The sequence below is a fragment of the Vicia villosa genome, unplaced genomic scaffold (genome assembly GCF_029867415.1).
Source record: "Vicia villosa cultivar HV-30 ecotype Madison, WI unplaced genomic scaffold, Vvil1.0 ctg.000163F_1_1, whole genome shotgun sequence".
In the NCBI taxonomy this organism is placed as follows: Eukaryota; Viridiplantae; Streptophyta; class Magnoliopsida; order Fabales; family Fabaceae; genus Vicia; species Vicia villosa.
The window spans coordinates 750,801-777,116 of NW_026705046.1; the positions used below are offsets into that span (position 1 = coordinate 750,801).

At 31.4% G+C, this 26,316-nt stretch overlaps 2 protein-coding genes across 2 annotated transcripts; both read left to right on the forward strand.

The window, feature by feature from the left end:
* LOC131624799 (uncharacterized) lies at window positions 1-2,611 on the forward strand. Its single transcript, XM_058895712.1, has 12 exons — window positions 1-119; window positions 214-357; window positions 440-707; window positions 802-892; window positions 972-1,099; window positions 1,181-1,253; window positions 1,342-1,489; window positions 1,595-1,752; window positions 1,850-1,970; window positions 2,047-2,217; window positions 2,302-2,358; window positions 2,438-2,611. Exons 3-12 carry the CDS (start codon window positions 692-694, stop codon window positions 2,609-2,611), a joined length of 1,137 nt encoding a protein of 378 aa, XP_058751695.1. The 5' UTR covers window positions 1-119; window positions 214-357; window positions 440-691.
* A 986-nt stretch (window positions 2,612-3,597) lies between these two features.
* On the forward strand, window positions 3,598-9,146 carry LOC131624800 (uncharacterized). The gene is made up of 8 exons (XM_058895714.1): window positions 3,598-4,093; window positions 4,203-4,289; window positions 4,381-4,825; window positions 4,919-5,882; window positions 5,982-7,203; window positions 7,300-7,518; window positions 7,623-8,480; window positions 8,569-9,146. Exons 1-8 carry the CDS (start codon window positions 3,598-3,600, stop codon window positions 9,144-9,146), a joined length of 4,869 nt encoding a protein of 1,622 aa, XP_058751697.1.
* The last annotated feature ends 17,170 nt before the right edge of the window (window positions 9,147-26,316 follow it).

Sequence of the window (26,316 nt, forward strand, 5' to 3'; positions counted from 1 at the left end):
ATAAAGCCTACCTTTTCATTATTTCTCCCTATGTCTATATATTTTCGTATCAACTCAAACCACTGCATGTGTAAACTGTTCCATCTCCCTATTCCCTTTTTTCAAACAACAGTGGAGCGGTAGGGTTTCTCTTCACCTTCCCCATTTCCATTTTTTTTTCTCCATTCAACCTTACTGATATTTTTCTGTTACTTCCACTTCTTTTCTCAACAGAATATGAGCCGAAAGTTTTCCCCCATTAAGGATGTCAACGATTCAAAAGAAACATGGAGATTGGCCGTTCGAGTTGTTGATTTTTGGAGTGTTATCAACAGCAAGGGTAAGGAGCATCTGGAGATGGTTATAATGGACGTATCGGTAATGCTTCGTATTCTCTCAAATCGTTTATTAGCTTATTATATTTTTCAGTTATGATATTGTTGTTGTTTGTCATCATCAGGGTGATAGGATACAAGTTTTGATTCGTTCTGACCACACACCAAAATGGAAAGCACGAATACGCGAAAACATGTCTTGCATAATCAACAATGGAACTGTTTATGAAAACGATTTTCAGTGGAAGCTTTGTGATCACGACAAGAAGTTTGTGTTTATTGGTGGTACAACTGTCAAGGAAGTTGATATTTAGAACCTTCCTCCCAAAAGATTTTTTTTCAAAGACTTTACTGATATTCTTGGAGGAAATTGTGAGATGAACCGACTTGAAGGTAAATATATTAGGTCATCTGATTTCTTCATACTACAATTTTGTTTATTATTACAGAAGTTGATTTTAACTTACTCTTTCAATCTGTTTTGTAGATATCATTGGTGTGGTTCAGGAAATCAACAATTTTCAATACAACAATTCTGGAAAAAAGTCATTTGTTTCACTGAGTCTTAAAGACTTGAAGTAAATTATCTGAATTCAAATATTACAACTGTGTGCCATCATGATTATCTTATTGATCTTTTTATGTTTATTTCTGCAGAGGAGTCATTGTTAACTGCACATTATGGGAGAGCTACGGAACAAAATTTTTGGACTTCTACCACGACGAAAAAAACAGTGGTGCTATTGTAATAATACTAACTCATGCAATGATAAAGGAATCACAAGGTTTGTATCAATAATCTCCTATTATTCAAATGTGATATCTCTCTGTAATAAATTTGATACTCTAATTTTGGTCTATTTCAGTCTCAAATGGATGGAGTGGATCTAAGTTGCTTATTAACGAAGACATTCCAGAGATAACTGAGTATTTATCAAAGTATACACAAATTGTTATATTCTTAAAGTATAATAAGCTCCTTTGAAATTTATCATCATTTACATTCATTTTTGGTTCAATTTTTCAGGTTACCGTCAAATGAGCAGAGTGAAAAGCCTTCGCAGTCCTCGAAGGGAACGTCTCTTTGGTCTGGTGCCTCTCAATTCACCCCAGTCGAAAGTTTCGTTCATAAGGCCAAGTGTATATCTCTCAGTGAACTTTGCAAGGTGAAACAGGTACATGGTTATGAAAAATTACAAATAGTAAGATCAATATTATTTTATACAGATGATTTTTGTTAGAGTGTTGCATTTTTTTATATTCAACTTATTGTATCTTAGGACATGTTATGCGTTACTGTTGGAACAACTCAAAGGTTTTTTGTCTCAAAACACGGTTGGTTTTATTATGGGTGTACTAAATGTTCTTTAAAGGCATCTGATGTGAACAATCCATACAAATGTTCATGTGGACAGAATGTAGAACATGCCATACCAAGGTCTATATATTTCAATTTTTAATCAGATTAATTCATTTGCCATGTTTCAATATTTGTAGTGTTCTAATTGTATTTTCCTATGCATTTATGTAAAAAGGTATCGAGTTGACATATATGTAGTTGATGGTGATTCCAAATTTCGCTTTGTGTTTTGGGACACTGACTGTGCCGACATTATTGGAAAGTCTGCTGATAGTATTTATAAAGCAATGCTTGAGGTTCATTTTAATTCATTACCTATTTTAATATTTATTTGTATAAAAATCAAGTACTTACATTAAATTTAATGTGTAGGAAGGTGACGACGACCCAATGATATATCCAGATGAACTTGACATGCTACTTGGTAAAAAGATGGCGTTTAGGGCTAAAGTTCAGCCAACATTTGGCCAAGCATCTGTTTGGAAACTTTCTTATGATGAAGAGTTTGTAAAGGAAATTGAGAAAGATTATATTACTGATGAAGTATGGAAATTTTACTTTGAACATCTACATATGTCTTTTATCAATATTTGTATCTTAATCTTCATCTCAATCTCTGATCTGCAGGGAGATAGCAAATCTTTAAACCAAAACCCAGTTGTTGATCGTGTCGATGAATCCATTGTATGTTAATGTTGACTGAACTTTAACCTGTTAATTACATTATTTTCTTTATACTTACTGTTAATTTGTTTTCTTCCAGGAGTCGTTGTCAGCATATGGAGAAAATGATCCTGATAAAATTGTCACCAATACTCCAACCAAAGGAAGTCCTGTTAATCTTGATGCTATAGATTCTGAATTACAAGCGTATGGTACTACCCAGCTCTCAGGAACCAAGCCTGCAAAGAAAGTTAAGATTGAATGTGATGCATGAAGACTCCACCAGAACCATTTTAATTTCCATCATTATTGTTATTTTGTGATCTTTTCTTGACTGTTGTTTTAATGTTTTGGTACAAGATACACGAGTTATGATCCATGGATTAAATATCAATTATCATTTTGTCATATGATATCAAATATCAATTATCATTTTGGTTTTCTTATAATTTCTCTGTAGCAATGGTTTATTGTCTGTTGTTTGTGTATAATATTGCATGATATATTGCCCGATTATACAATGCTAAATATATTAACTGTTGTTTGTGTTTAATAGTGCGTGATATATTGCCCGATTATACAAACGATCCATATGAATTGGAAAAAAAGTTAGAATTAACCATCCTACATGATATTTCTTCTTACCTGCAAGTGAAAATTAATTTTTGAATAATAAATTGTATATCAGAATTGTTTTGATTTGCACAGTATTTTTTCAATAAACCATAATTTTGGCAATGATATTTACAGTAATGTCTTGCAGTATAAGTTCATTATTGACTTCTCAATAAACCATAATTTTGGCAATGATATTTACAGTAATTGCTTTTTCAACAGATTCCTATAATGCAAAATTTTTTAATTCATCAACTTCATTTGAAAACTGCATGCATTATTTAAATAAAACATAACGAAATGTGTTTTACAAGTTTTTTAATGTGACTCTTGAAAACTGCACCAGCATGATGTCAACCATCATACCTACCTAACATATAAACAGTAACTTGCACTACATTCTTATCTTAATTGTGCACGCTTCATGCAATTATGGTTGCTTGGTGCATTAATTATTTGCTTATTTCATGATTAAGTCACAATATTTTTAACTGCATAAAATATTAAATCTCATAAACTTTTCATATTCAGCTATTTCCCTCCATAAGCAAATAGTTTGGAGGGAGTCTTTGTCCATATATTTCCTGCTTGCCTCCATATTCATCCATATTTTGCAGAATGATTGAAACTTCAAAGTAAAAAATCATGGAAAAGAAACAAAGTGATGAGCATGATCACTTCATGAATGTTATCAGAAGAAAAAGGCAATTTGATGCTAGACTTCATAGAAAGCGTGTTCTTAGAGCTAAGAGAGCCAAGCGATTGGCGTCAATGAACAAAGAAAATGCATATCAAACTCAACCCCCTGCTGATACTATATCTTCGCATTTCAGATTCCCACTATCTTCTATTTCTCCAAATATTCCAAGTTCCACCATAACTGATCGAAATACAAAGCAGAAAACTCACAGTATATCAACTTTGAATACATTGCCAAGTTCATTAGCAAAAAAACGCCCAAGAGTTGTTTCTGTAAAGAACATTAACAATTTAGGAGTTAACCTCGGAAGGAGATTTGATAACGAGTTTATGAGCGGTGCGACAGCATCTTCAAGCCATACACCAAATCCATATTCCAACACCAACGAACTTTTCCAAGATGACAGTGAAGGTGATGAAGGTTCCGGTAATTCTTCGGATGGTAAGTAACTTTATTGTGATGGATTATTAACCGATATTGAATGTTCTTACATTTCACCAATATATAATAACATAATATTTGCGAACTCATTTTTACTATGTTGTTGTAGCCTGCAGTTCAGTTTCTAACTATTCAATGGACGAGCATGACGTAGGTTTTGACACTGACATTGAAGAAATAGATGTTCACAGATCAGGTTGTATTTTATTGTATTGATATGTTTCATTCTTTCAAAAATGCATGATGTATTATGTATTTTTACCTGACAACTGTACGTTTTTGTTTAGGAGAATACTACGATTTAGGTGACTCATCATGTGAGTGTCAGCAATGTGGTGCAAATATGTGGTATATGGAGAGGAAAAACAAGTCTCGACATTCTGCTAATCCTAAGTTCTCAATGTGTTGTGGAGAAGGAAAGGTTCAAATACCTTTGTTGAGACAACCTCCACCCGTATTGCAGAGCCTGTTGTTTGACCAAAACAAAAGTGAATCTAAAATATTCCAACAACAAATTCGTCTTTACAATATGATGTTCGCATTTACTTCTCCGGGTGCTAAAATGGACAACAGATTTAATAATGGTAGAGGTCCTCCTAACTATCGTATTCAAGGTCAAACATGTCATCGTATAGGTAGCATGTTACCTTTGCCAGGTGAAAAGGCCCGTTTTGCCCAACTCTATATATTCGATACTGAACATGAAGTTCAGAATAGATTTGATATTTTCAGGTTTTTACTTTAGCTATCTTTGTTTCAACACTGTTTATTATTTTGTTGTTGAATTCTCACTAATCTGAACTTTATACGTCGGATGTTTTGCAGAAAAAGGGACGGAGTTGATATTAATATAGTGGAAAAGTTGTCTTCAATGTTATATGAACATAATGTTCACGCTCAGTCTTTTAAGATGGCAAGGGATAGACTTTCTGAAGGCAATGTGGCAGATCTAAAACTCCGTCTCATTTCTGATCGTCAAAATGATGGAAGAATATATAATCAACCAACAGTTTCAGAAGTTGCTGCTCTCATTGTTGGTGATGTTGATACTGCAGAAAAAAGGGATATTATAATGCAAAAACAATGTGGCCAACTTCAGAGAATAGATGAATATCACACGTCTTATTTGGGTTTTCAATATCTTTTACTTTTCCCTTACGGCGAAGATGGTTACAGACCAAACATACGGCATCGCAATAAAGGATCTACAACGGTTCGTAATGCAAAAACAATGACTACGGTATCGGAAATTGACGATGTTCCATGGGAGGATGCAACCAAAAGAAACAGACTTACAATCAGAGAGTGGTTCGCCTTTAGGATTCAGTCAAGAAAAAACGAGGCACAGACAATTCTCAGGTCAAGGAGGTTATTTCAGCAGTTTTTGGTAGATGGTTTTACAATGATGGAATCTGAGAGACTTCGATGGTTAAGAAAGAATCAGTCAAAACTACGAGTAGGGAAATATGACCATCTTGCAGATGCTAGGACAAATGGACATACACGTGGTGCGGCTACAGGGAAAAGAGTTGTCCTACCTTCGTCATATGTTGGAAGCCGTAGATTTATGGATCAGTTATACTTTGATGGCATGGCAATTTGTAGTTATGTTGGATTTCCTGATTTGTTTATTACATTCACATGTAATCCCAATTGGTCGGAAATACAGCGCGTATTAAGTTCTGCAGATCTGAAAGCGTCCGATCGTCCGGATCTCATAACAAGAATCTTCAAATTGAAATTTGATTCATTGCTGTCCGATTTGACTAAAAAGAGTATCATGGGAAAGGTTCTTGCGTGTAAGTAATATATAACTTTGATTAATTTAATTTCATTATTCATTTTGAATGTCATGTTATAAACCAATATCTTAATTTTATATTTCTAGATATGTACACAATTGAGTTCCAAAAAAGAGGTCTGCCCGCATGCGCACATATTAATTTTCCTCCATCCGTCGAGCAAGTATCCAACACCCGCTGACATTGATCGTATCATATCAGCAGAAATACCAAACAAAGACACTGACGAAGAGTTATATAACTTGGTCAAATCTCACATGATACACGGACCTTGCGGAAATGCTTTTCGTAATTCTACGTGTATGAAGGAAGGAAAATGTTCTAAATACTTCCCTAAAGAATTCAGACACGAAACGATCGTTGATCAAGATGGATATCCGGTTTATAGACGAAGGGACAATGGACACACAGTTTCTAAGAATGGAATTGAGATTGACAACAGATTTGTTGTTCCTTACAATTCAAAGTTATTGTTGAAGTACAGAGCTCATATTAATATGGAATGGTGCAATCAAAGCACATCCGTCAAATATTTGTTCAAATACATCAACAAAGGATACGACAGAATAACTGCTGCAATTGTCATGAATGAAGATGGATCTGTTTCGCAACATGAAGCCGTTGATGAAATCAAGCAGTATATTGACTGTAGGTACGTTTCTCCAAGTGAAGCTGCTTGGAGAATTTATGGTTTTTCCATTCATGGAAGAAAACCAACTGTAGAAAGACTTCACTTTCATGGTGAGGGGCAAAATTCTGTTTTTCATACTGATGTCAGCCCTCTTACCAAAGTCCTTGATAAACCGAGCGTTACTGAGTCGATGTTTACTTCTTGGTTTGAAGCAAACAAGAAATATGACGAAGCGCGCCAACTAACGTATTGCAATTTTGTTTCAAAGTTTGTATACGTTAAGAAAAAGAGAGAGTGGAAACCCAGACAAAAGGGATACACAATTGGAAGACTAATTTGGGTTCCTCCAACTACTGGGGAGTTGTACTATCTAAGGATGATGCTAACACATGTCAAAGGACCGAGAAGCTATGATGAAATAAAGACAGTAAACAATGTTAAGTACGATACTTTCCGTGATGCATGTTTTGCTATGGGATTTATTGGGGATGATCGAGAATTCATATCTGCAATAACAGAAGCATTTCATTGGGGTTCTGGACATTATTTGAGATTACTTTTTGTTCACATGTTATTGTCAAGTAGCATTAATAGGCCTAAGCATGTATGGAGTAAAACTCAACATCTGTTATCTGATGGAATTCTCTATTCTCAGCAAAGGATTGCAAACAACAGAAGTATATTTTCAATTGTGATCAGAATAATTAATTGCAGTTATTTCAAAGATATTTTTCAATATTTACCAACTATTTCTTTGTTCTTTTTATTAACAGGTCTGCGACTAACAAATGAAGAAATTCTCAATCTGACGTTGATTGAAATTGAAAAACTTCTTCAACACAGTAGAAAGAGTTTAAGTGATTTTCCTGGAATGCCAAAACCACATGGTTACATAATTGAGGAGCTTGGAAATAATTTAATTTACGAGGAGAGAAACTACGATCCTGCTGGACAACTTCAAGAGTTTAATACACTGTATAATAACCTCACAGGTGTAAATAGTAGTTTGAATCAATTAGACAGAAGAATTTCATATTACTTAGAAACTTATATTTCTAATATGAAGCATCTAAATGATATGTTGACTTTATTTCAGATGAACAAAGAGATGTATTCAAACAAATCTTGACGGCTGTTGATAACCAGAACGGAGGCGTATTCTTTCTGTATGGATACGGCGGTACGGGCAAAACATACATGTGGAGAACATTAGCTTCCTACATAAGATCAAGAAGACAAATATGCTTGACAGTTGCCTCTTCAGGTATTGCATCCCTTTTGCTCCCCGGTGGTCGAACGGCACATTCTAAATTTAAAATTCCGATTCCCACACTTGAATCTTCGACATGCGACATTAACAAGGGTAGTGACAGGGGTCAAATGCTAAAACTATCAAAATTGATTATTTGGGATGAAGCTCCCATGTGTCACAAATTTTGTTTTGAAGCTTTGGATAAAACACTGAGAGATATCATGGGTGGAAACAGGTCATCTGATAAAATATTTGGTGGGAAGGTAATTGTGTTTGGTGGGGATTTCAGACAGATTCTACCGGTTATTCCAAGAGGCAGCCGTTCAGATATAATTCATGCAACTATCAATTCATCATACATTTGGGATCATTGTAAGGTTTTGAAACTTACAAAAAACATGAGGCTTCAGCAATCTGGGACGACTACATCAGCATTCGAGTTAGAACGGTTTTCAAATTGGATATTAAAAGTTGGAGATGGAAAACTAGCAGAACCTAACGATGGCTATGCTGATATTGATATCCCAGCAGATATTTTGATATCTAATTTTGATGATCCCCTTCGAGCTATATTCGAAAACACTTATCCAAATTTTGAAGCTAAATTCAATAATGTAGCTTTTCTGCAGTCAAGGGCAATATTGGCTGGAACAATTGAGACAGTAGATGAAATAAATCACTATGTATTAGACAATCTTCCAGGTAATATTAAATTTTGTGTGAACATTTATCCGACGATTTTTCACTTCCATCTTTAACAGATCATAATATAAAGTTACTCCATTTTCAGGGGATGAAAAGGAATACTTAAGCTCTGATTCAGTAGACACGCATGATGGTGATGGCAATGAATGTTTCGATGTTTTAACTCCCGAGTTTCTGAACGGATTGAAAACGTCGGGAATTCCTAATCATAGGATCAGATTGAAAGTAAATACTCCAATCATGCTGCTTAGGAATATTGATCAAGCAGAAGGCTTATGCAATGGAACACGTCTAATTGTTACGAGATTGGCTGATCATGTTATCGAAGCTAAAATAATTTCAGACAAGAACATTGGTGGTATCATTTATATTGCACGAATGGACATTACTCCAACGCAGACGCCATGGCCATTCAGGATGACACGAAGACAGTTTCCTATAATGGTCTGCTATGCTATGACTATTAATAAATCTCAAGGTCAGTCTTTGGATCATGTTGGCATATATTTGCCGAGGAGCGTATTCAGCCATGGCCAGTTATATGTTGCAGTTTCAAGAGTAAAGAGCAGAAAAGGCCTTAAAATCTTGATTCATGATAAGGAGAAACTTCCATTGACCACCACAACAAATGTTGTATTCAAAGAAGTGTTTGAAAATGTGTAGTCTATATGTTTTTGCAATATTTATGGACCTGTTGTTATTGGTATATCTTTTGTGCTCACTTGCCTAAAATTAGGTTACAACTTAAACAACTTATTAACTGTCATGAATGAAAGATTTGATATCACCTTTGCATACTGATAATTTATTTTCATCTATATAGCTGGATTGAAGAATGACGATGAATGATAGCTGCCATAATATCAATGATTACAGAACATCATCAATTAAAATATTAGCAAAGGCAAATATTCATGTTGATAGCCATTATTTAAATCTATTACACAACCATCTGTGATTACAATCTAAGTACCATCAACAACAAATTTAAAGCTACAAGTAACATCTTTACATCCTAATCAGCTACTTTTTTTCCCCAAGTACACAAACATCAGATCTGAAAATGGAATCATGGAGAATTCTATGAAATCTCCAACTTGAAGATTTTTTGACTTTGCAAAATCGTACCATCCAACTCCAATATGTTTCTCATACTCATTCCTGCCAGCCCTAAGAATACGACAGTGATATCCCTTTCCGTCAATAAGATCTACCATCCTTATTGCATTTTGGTCTTTACGAAAACATGTCCTTGATATTTCCATTGGAATATTCTGCATTATAACTTTCTACTTATTAACCCACGATATATATAGATCTATATACGGCAGTGGATTTAACTGGGTTTTGAACTTACCAGAGCATTTTGGCCTCGCATATTCGCTTCTGTGACATTAGATTTCCACTTTACCTCCCCGGTGTGATCAGCCATGCATTCAGCTTCAGTAAGAAACCCATCTTTTATGAGTGTTTCAAACATCTTTTCCTGCTCTTCCTCAAACTCTTTGTTAATGTTACGCGCCCATTCAAGAACGTCTCTCTCAGGATCACTGAAACATATATTTTAAAGAATAACACTGCTATTAAACAAAGAGATGAGAAAACAGGGGAACCCATTTATTTTATTACAACATGCATGCAAAGTATACTCACCTGCTTTATGGAGAAGGGACAAATGGAACTCCCCACTTCACCATATCAGAATTAAATTTTATAAGACAGTATTCTGATGCACTATGACAATAATTTCTTTATATAGATAGATAGTGATACCCCTTATAATTGGGCCAGACAACATTGATGGGCCTACATATTTTATATGTACAAATACCCAGGATGTTGGGTAAACAAGTTTTAACAACAAAAAGTAATTTTATTAATTTTTTTAGCAGTTCATAGATGTTACAAATCAGACCTTTAAATATCCATGACATTATATTTCCTTCCATACATTTAATAAATATGTTTGGCTACTTAAATTGAAGTTGCTATATATCTAAGTTGATTTTATAATATGTATTCTTTATAAACTGTAATTTGGTTTTAACATGGTAAATTGTTTATCAAACAAAATTTCTTAAAAAGACATTTCATATTAACTCTATAACTATTATATTTAGTTAACTTTTATAATGCATGTAAATAAACAATTCTAGCACACATGAGCCAATCATGATGGCCAATGAAAAGGAGCAACTATGAAGTATGTAGAACATTAAGATTTGCAAAACATATAACCATTCAAAATTTCCCAGGCCAGGAAAGTAGTCTTCATAAAGTCATTCAACATTAAAGCAAAATACCAACCCATAGGTTCATCAAACAACATTGTTCACATAAGTTATAAAAGTCACCACCAAATACACAAAATTCAAAGATTTTGGTCTTTGAAACTAATTCAACAACAGAAAAAAAAAAAAGCTTATCCTCTTCCACCACCTTTCAACAGCCCCATCATTTCTTCTTCATTGTAACATAAATGAAAGTGCCATGTCTCGCCAACTGACAAGTCAGTGTGTCGCCTTTCTTGAACCCCTTGGTCTTCACATAGGCGTACCATCCTTTAGTCATGTATTTCTCAGACGGACTCGGAGCCCCGTTGCGGTATGCCGTCTTCACAGTACACTTGAATTGTTGTATCAAATCACAATCTCTAATAGTTACCTCCTTCTGATTACTTGCCAAGCAGTCTATTGCTATCTGCTTAGGGAAATGCTGCAACAACACAAAAATTCATTGAATAAACACTTGAGATCTGCAACGAATTAAAATACGAGGTAGATTTTCAGTATGCTTACCTGGACATTATCCTTTTTTACTCTTGAATTCTTTATAGCAATATCCCAGCAGTATGTTGGCTTTCCTCCCCACATTCTTATCCTAACATTTGAAAGATTTTTCCCCTTCTTTGCAAGTTTCATCGTGCTCTTCTCACTCCCATCTGTAACAGCTCTTTTGTTGGCAGTCCTTCCCAGATTTTTGCTATTAGTCCTCTTCTCAACTTCAGTTGCTTTCTTCCCAACTGTTTTATCAACAACAGTTTTGGACTTCTCAGTTTTTTTGTTATTCTGTACATTATCGTTCGCAGAGACAAGGGGGGCATCATCTTCTTCAAGCTTAACACTACTCAAAGGAACAACAGTATTGTTGACATTTGGAACAACTGCAGGGGTATTCTTGCAAGTTTCTGCAAATCTAACAGATTTCTTAGAATTTGCTTTACCCTTTCTAACCGACTTGACAGATGATTGTTTTACTGAACCATCTTCAACCTCATCTACGAGTTTTTGAATTTCGTTCATGGCTGCCTCCTCACTGAAAGAACAATTATAGTTGCATGAGGACATTATGAATGCCAAATACGGAATAATAACACAAGTATACCATACACAGCGAATATTTGCAAGATTTACAACTTTAAAATATATATAAGACCACCCTATTGGCCCAGAATAAAACACTTATACTTTATAGATTAACACGATTAGGCAAATAAACATTCAATACAAGTTGATCCCCCACAATGTTACGAAGACCTGATCTGGGAAATATTAAACAATAAACTCCATTGACATCATTTTCTATTAATTAAACAAATCTATATTAGCATGCATCAGAAATCAAAAAACCCTAAAACCTAACTAGATCGCACATGAACTTTATGCCAAAACAAGTAAATTAAATAGGAATTCATGTATCTAACCTGATGACTTCTTCTTCCTCATCTGATAACCACCCATACGTTGGCTTTCTTCCAAGCCTCATCGTCATGTGCTGTTGCTATCTCCAGAAGTGTTGTCAGTTTTTTCCTAAAGACCGGAATGAGAACGAGAGAAGTTGTGTAATGTAAACAGTCCACAATATATTGTAACTCAACTTTGCACGCTTCCTTTTCCTTTTCCCTAGACTTATTCAGTAAATGACCCCTATCTCAATCAATCATCTGTTACCTATGATCCACCGTGTAAAGCATTTACTACACCATTTGGAAACAACACTTTGTATTCTAACGAAAAAAAAGGCATTTAAGTTATGTCTATCTGTTAACTTCAAACATACATGCATACACTTTTTTTAAGCTTTACCAATTCCATGCAGTACACGAATTTTTTATTTAGATTTCCTTTGTTTGTTTTTATTACTTACTCTTTTCTAATTTTTCCCGCGTTTTAAAATACAAACATGATATATTTTTTATTTATATTCCAACTTTTAATTAAAACCCAGTTTTTAGGAACAAAAAATTTTAGGGTTAAATAGTGTTCACCCCCCTGCCAAATTAGCGAGATTCGGTTTTCCCCCTTATTAAAAAAAATTTTAGCCTTTGCCCCTTAACAAAAAAAGATTCCACAACGCTTAACCTTATGGAGGAAGATTCCTTGGCATTTGTCTATGTGGACAGAATCTTCTTGGTGATGTGGCATGAGTGACACGCTGGCTTGGCTGGCTTAGAAAATCTTGAAAAATAAATTGCCAAAACTAGGATTCGAACCCCTTCACTATGGGTTACTGAGCACACATACAACCACTCCATCCATTATGCTTGTTTGTTTAAATAACAAAGAATACTTAATATATATTACATACTGTGTGTTTGTTTAAATTACAAAGGATACACATGCAACCACTACATACTGTTTGTTCATTTATTTTGCTTTTACTATTACATTATTTATTACATTATTTATTTATTTATTTTAATTTACATTATTAATTTATTTATTTATTTTAAAATAAATTACTTACACTAATTAATTTTATTTATTTATTTTAATTTACGTTATAAATTTATTTATTTATTTCAAAATACATTATTTACACTATTTAATTTAATTTATTTATTTATTTTATTTTAATTTACATTATTTAATTTATTTAATTTATTTAATTTTTATTTACATTATTTAATTTATTTAATTTATTTAATTTTTATTTACATCATTTAATTTAATTTATTTATTAATATGTATGTATGTAATTTAATTTATTTATTTACATTATAAATAACTGATATCAATAATAAATAATAAATAAATAACTAATATTAATAATAAATAAATAAATAAATAAATAAATAAATAAATATTAATAATAAATAAATAAAGTAAATAAATAAATAAATCAACATATATATAAACGTTAATAATAAATAAATAAATAAACATATATATAATTACGTATTTAGTTACGTATTTTAAATAAATAATAGTAATAATAAATAAACAAAATAATATATAAACATTAATAATAAATAAATAAATAAATAAAAATATAAATTAAATAATATATAAATATTAATAAATATATTAATAATATTAATAACAAATAAATAAAGTAAATAAATAAAATAATATATAAACATTATTAATTACATTTGTAATAAATTTATTTATATATAATATTTAAATAATAATGTAAATAGTAATAATAATTATTATATATTAATAACATATATAATTATTATTATTATTAATTTTTTTTAATATTATAATAATAATATTAATAATAAATAAATACTAATAATAAATAAATATTAATAAAAACGTACCATTAAATAAATATATTTAATTTAGTTATTAATAAATAAAACTATATAATAAATAGATAAATAAAACAAATAAATAAAGTAATATAATAATATAAAAAACTATATAATATATACAATCATTGATAAAATAAAGTATATAATCAATAAATTAAATGATAAATAAGTAAAATAATATATTAAGAATATAAACTATAACATATACAAGGAAACGCAATGATTGTACAATAAAATGTGAATGGTTCAATGGTTGGAGGTTCCCCCACATATGCATTAAGACCTGGGTTCGAATCCCAGGTTTTGCAAATCAATTAATTGGGATTTTTGCAACCTATCCACGCCACCTAAGCAAGCAATGAAGATTCTGTGCCACCTCAACAGATTCAGCGCCACCTCAACACGCCTAGTCATCCAAACAGGTGATAGGGGGTGTCTAAAAACAGAATCTTGTTTTCTAAGGGGCAAAGGCTCAATTTTTTTTTAATAAGGGGGAAAACTGAATCTCGCTAATTTGGCAGGGGGGTGAACACTATTTAACCCAAAATTTTATTTATCAATCCTTATTTATTTCAAATATTCCTTTTTTTAATCAAATTTAATAAATCAAACATATGTTATCATAATTTAAAATTTATGCAAATAGGAGTTGATAAATACTCCATTTATAATTATTGTCAAGATGTTTTTTCCCACTCAACTATTAATTATAAATCAATTACTCAATAGAATATGAAAAAAATATTTTATAATATTACTTAGCTTATTCATCCCACTAATTTTAATATCCTGAACTAAATTTAAACAACCTATTATTATTATTTTTCAACACTTTGTAATATATTTCTAAAACAATAGGAATTTATATATCTTTTCGTATACATACATAACTCATTTATAATTCATGTTACAATATTTCTTACACATATTGACATCCTTATGTGCATTTATCAGCATATATATTATTCATAATTTATAATTTATGCAAATATTAGTTGATAAATACTCCATATATAATTTTTTTAAAATTATTAAATAAACTTTAGAATATCTTTTAGTAACAAAGGTTGTCAAATTGTTTTTTTCCCACTAACCTAATAAATAAAAATCAATTACTCAATATAATATGAAATTTATATTTTATAATATTACTTTGCTTATTGATCCCACTAATTTTAATATTCTACGAAAATATATTTAAACAAGCTGTTGTTATTATTTTTCAATACTTACTAATATGTTTAAAAAACATTGGGAATTTATATATCTTTTTGTATACATACTTAACTGAACTATAATTCATGTTTCAAGATTTCTTACACATATTGATATGCTTATTTGCATATTTCAACATATATATATATATATATATATATATATATATATATATATATATATATATATATATATATATATATATATATATATATATATATATATATATATATATATATATATATATTCCCCATTCTTCTATTAACTTTAAGTTTATGTTGAAAAATCAGTAAAATATTAAACATAACCAAATTATGCTAACAGGAGTACATAACACTAAATTTAAACCATGCTCATCCATTTGATTTTCACACATTGTTGCAAAGCATACCAGTATTATATTGCAATTATAAAGTAGCCATGAAAGCATTAACTGTTTCAATCAAAAAGACAAACTATGAATTACAAACATAAAAAGTCTGAAACATAACATTAAACCACATACAACTAAAACAAAAACAAAAAAACCCAGCAACATCATTCAAAACAATCTACTGTTCTTCCAAAATTTTGCACTCCTTCATTCACCATAGCCTGCAATACCCCAACAATACATCTTCTTTAAACCTGCAATACAACAGAATCCTAATTTCAACTAATTTCCCGAAACATACAGCATAATAAACAAAGAATTTAACATGTAAAAGATATTACTAACCATTCTTTTCAGCTTCTTCACCAACTCTGTCCATATCATCCATTCACTGTCATTCAAACAGCAAACACAGACTTAATGCTTAAATTTTAATTAAATTCATACAACCTAATATCATGTCTTTTCGAAAATCGGATAATAAGATTCTTATACCTTTCAGTTTCAAAGACAATCTTCCCAATATACACTGAATTGGATATTTCTATCATTCTGGGGTTTATCTCCAGTCCAACACTTCCCAGAACATCAGTTAGAAATTCGACGTCTTCAAGTATTGCAAACCTCAAACCAGCCCTCAATTCCTGATGCTTTCCCGACCACCTGATTCCAAGCATCTCATTCTGCCACACCCCTGCTATGTTTTGAACCTTACTTCCCCTTTCCCAGCCGCATGCAACACCCTCCACCACATGCAAAGCCCACTCAGTGCACAACTTGGTAATCCGTTCTTTCTTCATCTTCAACCTCATCCGCAGCATCTTCTTACTATGCTTCATCCTCCGTTTAATTGCCAATCGTTGGAGAGGGTCTTGAACCACAACAAATTTCATAGATCTACATAATCAGAAACAATCATGAACAAAAGTCACATTTCATAGAAAACAAACGAAAAACAGAGATTGGATTGCAGAAAAAATTGATCAACGACCTGCAAGCTTTTGCAACTTGGGAGAAGCTACCCATTTTTCTTCCCACTTACGGATTAGGTTTTTTGATTTGGTACTTGAAGCGTGGATAACAATTGTGTCGTACTACTATATATACTCAAAGTCCCATTACCTGTTAGACTTCCTTTTAGTAGGTAAACGTGCACAAGTTTTTGGAAACTGTTGAAATGCCTTTTTCTGTACATGCAGAACTAAATATAATCATCTCCTTTTAATAGTAATCATTCATTTCACACCATAATATATAACTCAAAATTTTTGATTGGGTGGGAAAAAATATATTGATTTATATTTATTATATAATGTAATACAAATATTTAATTATTTGATTTCATAGATTATTAAACATGTTAGTTTACCTAACATGACTTTATATTTATATCATAAAAACAAATTAAAAATACTATTTAAATTTATATTGATTTGATAATTATCATTGAAGAAAATGTTTCTCCTAATTAATATATTTTTTTTATATAATTCTTTAACCATAAAAATATTAATTTTATTCTTTATTTATACCGACTTTACGTGACCCGCTATTTCACAATAGTACATAATTACTACAGTATCTAAATATTTTTTATTTTTTTATTTTTTTATTTATTTTTTCAAGAACTTTATTTTTTCATAGTTAAATTTGTAATCAACAATAATAATTTATTATTTCTAATATTATTTGAATTTTTATCCAACATTAATATCATCATTGAAACAAAATACAAATGGATACATTATATTAATATGGATATGCTAATCAATATTGAATAAATTTTTTCGCTTAATTAATATATATTTTAATAGAATTCTTTAACCATAACCATATTATATGTATTTAATATTTATACCGACTTTACGCGACCCGTGCGCCCGCACGGGTCCTCTACTAGTTATTATAAAAAATATGAGAACGCCGTGTTAAAGTGAGGAGTGTTAGGATAAAATCTCTTAGGAGAAATCATTTTGCCACCTCCTAAATTGTCTCTGGCACCCCCTAAAAGTATTGAAAAGATCAAAATACCCAACCAAAATCATTATCACATTTTCTGAAATTTAGGGATAGCAAAGAATTTTTCAAATTTTAGGGCGATACTGGAAATTTGAGCTGCGTACCGGAAATTCTACGAAAACAAGTAAGTTTCCGGTATTTTTTTAATATTTTCGTTACTTTCTACTGGAAATTGTGAAATTTCCGGTATTTCTTCCCGGCAATTTTGAAATTTCCAGTATTTCTTATCGGCAATTTTGAAATTTACGGTATTTTGTACTGGAAATTTCAAAATTTTCGGTATATTTATGAAGTTTTAAAAATACCGAAAATTTCAAAAATTCTGATATATTGTCAAGTACCGAAAATTTTGAGATATTTGAAATTTCCGGTACTTTGTATTTTTTATTAAAATTACATTTTTCTTATATTTTTATTTTTTTCCTCAGTGAAGACTAGAGGCAGGGATGGTACAGTTGCGGGTCGGGCAACCGATAGAGCAGAGGCTCGTGCTAGGGTTGATGCCGATGAGGCTGGTACGTCAGTCTTACGGGCTGGACGCGTTGCTCCGACCGGTTCTAACCAGAAACGGAGGGCAGAGGAGGCGCGGGCGGGTAGGGGGTTCCGTGCACCTCGGCGTTGGGGTGGTAGAGCTTCCACTGCTGTGGACAGGCAGGACGAGGTTGGTTAGGCTGCTAGGGTTGAGGTTGTTGGTCGGGAGGATGTTGCTAGGGTTGGGGATGTTGCTCGGGAGGTTGCTGCGGAGGATGTTGCTAGGGTTGATCGGGTGGTTGCTAGGGTTGAGCCGGAGCAGGCTAGGGTTGAGTCGGAGGTACATGTTACTGATAAGGTGGTGGTTGAGGAGCGGGTGACTGTGGTTGCTGAGGAGGAGGTGGTGCATGATACGAACATCTACAGAGCCATCAGTACACACTGATGAGGCTTATCCAGGAGGACCTTCTGCCAGGTCGGTTTTGACAGCCTGTGCTGACAATGTCGCTTTTAGGATATGGCAGGACGAGGTATGTAACATTGCTCAATTTTTATTATATAATTTGAATTATACTATTGTGTTTTAATTGTATTTTTAATTGTATTTTTTTTACAAGAGCGTCCAGTGCTTAAGCTCACTTCTCACAGGTCGAAGTTGAAGAATTTCACCGAGGGACCGATGCCTGAGGAGATGGCGAGGATAGTTCGGGAGTTCCATTTGTTGGACTTTGCAAGATGCTCCCTGACGATGCTGGACGCCCCTCTATTATCAGCTTTTGTAGAGAGATGGCACCCGGAGACATCTTCCTTCCATCTTCCTTTCGAGGAGATGACGGTGACTCTGGATGATGTCAGTGCCCTGTGTCACCTTCCGATAGCTGGTACATTTTTTACACCAGTTCATAGGGATCAGACGACGGCGCTGCAGATGGTGAGGGATGCGTTAGAGGTTGATGAGTTGGCTGTGTCCAAGGAGTTTTGTGACACTCGGGGCTTTCACATCAGGATGTCTTGGCTGAGGAAGGTTTATCATGAGCTGGTCGATACGGGGAGGTACGAGGCTGCCGCTAGGGCATACATGCTATATCTAGTGGCATGTACTCTCTTTGCGGACAAGTATGCATATTACATAGATGTCCGCTATCTGACTCTCTTCAGCGACCTTGATACCCCGTGTTGGGCTTGGGGAGTGGCTGCTCTGATGATGCTATACACAGTGCTTGATGCCGCTTCTTGTCCTAACACTAGACATCTTGGTGGTTATCTGAGCTTGCTACAGGTGTAACAGCCCGGGCCCCTCGCAAGGCGCTCCCGACACTATTACCTCACGGTCTTCTTTACTCCCCTCTCTAGTAAAGTTTTTGCCTTCTGTGGGAATCGAACCATGTACACTGGGGTTCAAGTACATGTTCAATCCATTCCCACTACCACTTGAGCTACTAGCTCAATTGGTAGTGGGAATGGATTGAACATGTACTTAAACCCCAGGGTACATGGTTCGATTCCCACATAAGGCAAAAACTTTACTAGAGAGGGGAGTAAAGAAGACCGTGAGGTAATAGCGCGCTGTTACAACAGGTATATATTCTTCACAAGTTTTTTGTGTTTTATTATATTTTACATGGCCTTGATTATTTGTATTTATGCAGTGTTGGATCTACGAGCACTTCCCTCGCATCTGTGAGCGGAGGACTTCCCGTTGTGCGGCTGATGACCCTTGTGCGAAGAGGTGGAAGGCCAGACAGACCCTTCCAGAAGAGGCACCCTTGATGGAGTACAGGCGGAGGCTGGATGCTCTGACGCTGGATGATGTCATCTGGACACCATATACAGGTCACCGCGAGCATCGTCCTTTTGATCCATCCTCCTTATATTCAGGTTATGTCAGATGGGAGAGCCATGTGGCTAGACACTTACCTGAGAGGTGTCTACGCCAGTTTGGTTATATACAAGGCATCCCACGACCGGTCCCGTAGGCTCCAGCTGGTGGCATTGATCGCTGGTTTCAGAGTCACATCCTCAGCTCCCCCCATGAGATCATGGATACAGCCGTTGCGGTTCAGCAGCCTAGGCAATGTTAGGATGGATATCTGGAGTGGTTCCTCAGAGTGTCGCACCTTAGGGTCAGCCCCACATCTGCCGCTGCATCTGATGTTCCAGGGCCTTAAGGTGCCAGGGCTTCTTCACCACCACCCCCACCTCCCACCGGTGACCAGGACAGCCGCCAGCAGTACATCGCAGTTCACTTGGATAGCCTCATGGGTCTGGTGAACCCTGATGGTGAAGTCCACAGTATTTTACCTAGGTTGGCTAATGTTGCCCGTGGAGGACCTATGTGATTTATTTTTTTATGATTGTATTATTTGTATATTTTGTACGAACATCTTTTTCATTACATAATCTTTTTTACTAGTACATGTTTCGAGTAGATAAAGAAAATAACATCAATAACAAACAAACATAGTTAACAAACATCAGATGACAAACAACAAGCATAAAATTGACAATCAGACCCTCCAAAAGTGTCGGCAAATTCTCAACCTTTTAAAAAACAAAAAATTTAAACATACCGGAAATTTAAAATTAATTGAGTTTCTGATATTTTTTTACCAAAAATTTTGAAGTGTATACCAGAAATTTTCAATGGAATTTCTTTGATTTTCAACTTTTTTTTAATAGGGGTAAAATGAGAATAAAAACAATGAAGGGGTGGCAGGATCAATTTCTAGGGTGACAAGTTAATTTCTCATCTGTTTGTGACCATTGTACATGCGAGGCCCATCTTCTCCTAGCAATATTTTTTTCAAATACTATGATGGGGATTTAACATACCACCCGGTAATTATATTTATATCCAATAATGGATGTTATTACTCTTATACTCTTACAAAAAAAACTTTTGAAATTTATTTTTTCGTATTTATGAAAAATTTCAAAAAAATATTGAATTTTTTGAAAAATCAAGTAGTTCATTTTCGACAATTTTTTTACACTACTAAAAATTTCCTTTAAATTACAACAATTTTTAAAATTTACTGGAAATTTTCGGTAGCATAAAAGAAATTTGAAAAAATTTATACTATAAATTTTGAAAATTTTATCAAAAATTTTGGTTTTACCACTTCCAAATTGTTTATGTACAATTTGAAAATTAAGAAAAAATAAGGGGATGTCCAATACAATTCAGGGGACATGTTAAATCCTCTAAATTGATGTAAGGTTTTTTCAAAGATTCAATAATATAATTTTTTTTTTAACAAAAAATTGTATAATGTTTTTATATTCAGTTATAGGCTTTGATTAGATATTTTAATTTGAATGGGACAAAATATATATTTTATTCTATTATTTAAAAAAAATTAAATAATATAAAGCAAGATTTTCATCCGTCTAAATTAAAAAATGTCAGTAAATGATAAATAAAATAAATATTACCGAATTTGAAATAGTCAAAACAGTAAAATTTTATCCTATTCTATTTTATATCACTACTTACGGTCTACCAATTCAAACATTTGTTCAAATAGTTTGATTTTAATTATGTGCACGTATTTATATATTTTTTATTCAGCACCATAACAAGCATTCCGTAGTAGCTCAACTGGATAAATTCGTTTGGAGAATTTCCGGGTTCGATTCCCGGCTACGGAATAATATTTTTTTTCACCTGTTAGACAAATATTATCTCTGGTTTTTTTTTTTTATAAGCAAAATATTATCTTTGTTAATGTATGTGGCGAAAAAGAAACAAAATATAATCTTTGTTAATGTATGTGGCGAAAAAGAAACAAAATATTATCTTTGTTAATGTATGTGGCGAAAAAGAAACAGTATATATATTCTATCATATAAAATTCATTTAAAACTATTTAGAGTATGGATGATGCTAAGGCTAAATAAAAAATTATTATATCACTGTTTTAGGGGTAATTGCAGTGGTTCATGTAGTATGTTAAATAATAGTTAACGATGTAAGAGCTAATAATACATTCAGATTTTAGCTCTTTAACTAAAACAATAATTACACGTCGCAATATGTCATTTGTCAGTTTTTAAATTTGTTTTACGGATCATAAACATTGGCATAATCACAAATATAAACAAAAAAATATGTAGCAACCTTTATGCATTGATTAAAGTAATATAACAACATTATACTTATACTTATTTTTTATATTTATAAAAATACTTAGAACCCGTTTATAAAAACACTTATTTGAACCAACGCTGGGTAAAATAATTTTATAAAAATAATTAGTAGATTTTTCTTGTTTATTAAAATATTTGTAACTTGTTTCCGTTTATAAAAATAATGGTATCACCAATATATTTTTTCGCATTTATAAAAATATTTTTAACTTATTCACGTTTATAAATATAATTGTATTAATAGTAGACTTTTCCCGTTTATAAAGTTATTTGTAATTTATTTTCGTTTATAAAAATAGTTGTATCAACAATAGTCTTTTTTCGTTTATAAAAAAAATTGTATCAACAATAGACTATTTTTGTTTATAAAAATATTTGTAGCTTATTCCCGTTTATAAAAATATTTGTATCAACAATAGACTTATTTTCGTTTATAAAAATATATCTAAGTTATTCCCGTTTATTAAATCAATTGTATCAATAGTTGATTATTCCCGTTTATACAAATATTTGTAATTTATTCTGGTTTATAAAATCAACTGTATCGACATTAGACTTTTACCTTTTTCCGTTTATAAAAATATTTGTAATTTATTTCCTTTTATAAAATCAATTGTATCAACAATAGATTTTTCCCGGTTATAAAAATACTTAAAACTTATTCCGGCTTATAAATATAATTGTATCAACAATATTTTTTTCTAATTTATTAAAATATTTGTAACTTATTTCCCTTTATTAATATAAGTGTATCAACAATAGTATTTTCCATTTTATAAAATATTTATAATTTATTTACGTTTATAAAATAAGTTAACAGTAAACTTTTCTACGTTTAAAAAATATAAAATATTTTGTAACTTATTTGTAACTTATTCTAATTGTATTAATTTTGTTATTTCAAATAGTTATTTAAAAAATAGTGTATCAATTTTTTCAAAAAATTTGATGTTCTTACATTTTATGCCGGTTATTAAAAAGTTGATATAAAATCCACGATTTTCCAAAATTTACTATTTTACACCGGTATTTGGAAAAATCCGGCATAAAATCAAATATTTTCTCAAAAGTTACAAATATATGTTAATAATATGCACCAAATTTTAAACATTAATTCGTGCTTACAATAAATCGTACATCTTATTATCTAACTTCAATTATATAAAACAGCAGCCAAAGAAATATTTAAAAGATGGACATTAAAATGAGAAGTATTCAACTGGTATCTCATAGATACGTTTACATCTACCCGTGAATTTAGATGAGTTAACAAAACTCAGTTGAATCCAGATGAGTTAATTTTAATACTATAAATTTGAATAGAATCATTTTTCCAATTCAAATAACATTACTTTTAAATATTAGTCAATTTTTTCTAACCTAAAATTTGTAACAGCTTCCCATCAAATATCAGTTTTAAATTCTTCTTATTATATCATATTTAAAAATTTTACAAACCTATAATATATTATAGCTTTCCGTCAAATTTCAGTTTTAAATTAATATCTACACTCATGGTATTTTAAAATTTCAATTCAATGAATATTTTTCTATCTTTTTTGTCAAGGAGAATTTCATAATAGAAGTTTAACTCTACAAAATTTATAAGGGTCATGCTAACATGTGCCCTAAGGGCACATGTTAAGAGCTAAATGTAGAAATTTTTTCTAAAAAATTGTGCATTGTTTTCATAAAAAGTTTATAATTAATATGTTTATTACGTTTTCCAATACAAATTTACTATATTTAAGCTTCTTAACATGTGCCCTTGGGGCACAGGTTAGCTTTATCCAATTTATAAAATTTTGTAAATTTTAAAAGATTTGATATTTTATTGAATAATTTTAAATAAAATATAATAAATTTTTTAAAAAATGTAACTAATAATAATATTTTAAAATTTATATAAGAAAATTGATGCTTGATAATAATTTATAAAGATAATAATTAAAAATTAAATTAATTATTTATAATAATTTCTTAGAGATTTTTTTGAAAATCAAGGAAATAATTAAGTAAACAAATATAGGAATAATAGTTATTTTTCCCTCTGCCAAATGGGCGAGGTTTGAAAAATTCTCTTTAAAAATAAAGTTTGGATTCGCCACCTAACATTTGAAGATTCTATATTGTTTTAGTCCCTCGTGATACCCAGTCTTCAGGATATTTAATGTGGCTTTTATTTTTTAATTGTTTTAGTCCCTCATGATACCCCTTCGTCAGAATATTTGACGTTAAATTGTTACATTATTAATTATTATATAAAACAAACAAACATTTTTATTTAGTTCAGTTAATATTAACTTTTCTACGTAACTAAAAATAAACATAATTAAAATTAATGTTATAATTTAATTTAGTTTAGTTTAATTTAGTTTATATTTAATATTGGTTTATAATTCAAAAATAAACTAACGTTTTTATATAATATTGAATTTAATTTAATTTAATAACAGTAAACAATATAATTAATATATTATTTTAAAAATTCAAAATAGTTATAAATATAATGTTTATTTTTTGTTATCTAAAAATTAGAACCCGTAAATGATTAAGGAAATAATATATTATTATACTAATTAAGAAAAAAATTGTTTATTACTAATTTATTTCGGAAAAATTTATTATTATAAATTATGAAAAAAATTATTATTAAAAATTATGAAAAAAGTAAGAAAAATCTTATTATTTAAAAAAAATTATTATTAAGAGAAAAATCAAAGAAATGTAAATTAGATATCACATGTTTTTTAAGTATTAGAGTTTATCTTGTTTTTATTACTATCATTATATTAGAAATTAGTTTTTTTCTATTTTAGATATATTTTTTTTGTATATTTATTATTATTATTATTATTATTATTATTATTATTAAAAAAAAATTAAAAATCAGATACACGTTCTCATCTTTGGTTAGTGAACAAATCAATCTTTCCAAAAACAACACAAAACCATCGTATCTTCATCATCAATTCCAAATCACTATAATTTTTATACAAAATCTTTCCAAAAGCGGAGTCATTAAGAAGAATGGAAAAGTTTAAGAAAGTATTATTGTAATCAAAATTATTATTATCGGACATGTCCTGTATCATTGTAATCAAAAGTACTAAGAAAGTTTTTAGATTTTAACATTTTTTTTAAATAAAACTTATAATCTATAGAGTCTGCTGTTGATATAATCTGAAATGGACAACATTCTATCAACACACATAGGTATAAATCTATAGGGCATAACAAAAGAGTAAAAGAGGGTCAAATTACCGTAATCAAAATATGTTTTGATTGCCTATTACATGATTTAAGAATTTTGAAATCAGCACATGATGAATATTTATTTAAGTAATTAAGTTTATAGCTTATATGATAAACACTTAACATTATATCTTATACGTATAAGTGTAAGCAATTGGAAAAATGGAACAGAAAGAAACAGCCTCCACACCATTCACAACCTATTAACAACATTCTCATATACCATTGCAAGTATCACAAATTTGTCCCAAATCATTATACCAATGCAAGAGAACAACAACATAACAGTTAACTGCAAAGTTTATGAAAAACATAAACTTTGTTATTTAATTCAAACAAACAGATTTGAAACAAAAACAAAGAAGAGAAGAAACTGGAGCAAATAAGAAAACAACAGAAGATTTTGTCGACGCTGCATCTCACCTCCGACTACAACCCAACGCGATCCTTCCTCTGAACTCCCGCAACAGCACACTGCAGCCAGCTGCCCCATGCCTCCATGACTGTAATTGTAAGCCAAATCAGAATATGAAAGAGTGCGCTGTAATCACCACACCTAAATAGAAATTATCTACTTTCAGAAATGTCTGTAAATGATTTTCCAAACACCTACTTAATCTACTCTATAAATCTGTAAACTCAAACTGATATATATTTTCCAAAGAGATTGCCTAAGAATTGGTTGTTGGCTATCATAACCTGGAATAAAATATAAAACTTATTGCCATTAGAATTTAAGCTTTTAAGAGCTTAGGAATAAAATAAAGAAAAAGAATCAGAATACCCAGTAGTAGTAATCTGACAGGAAT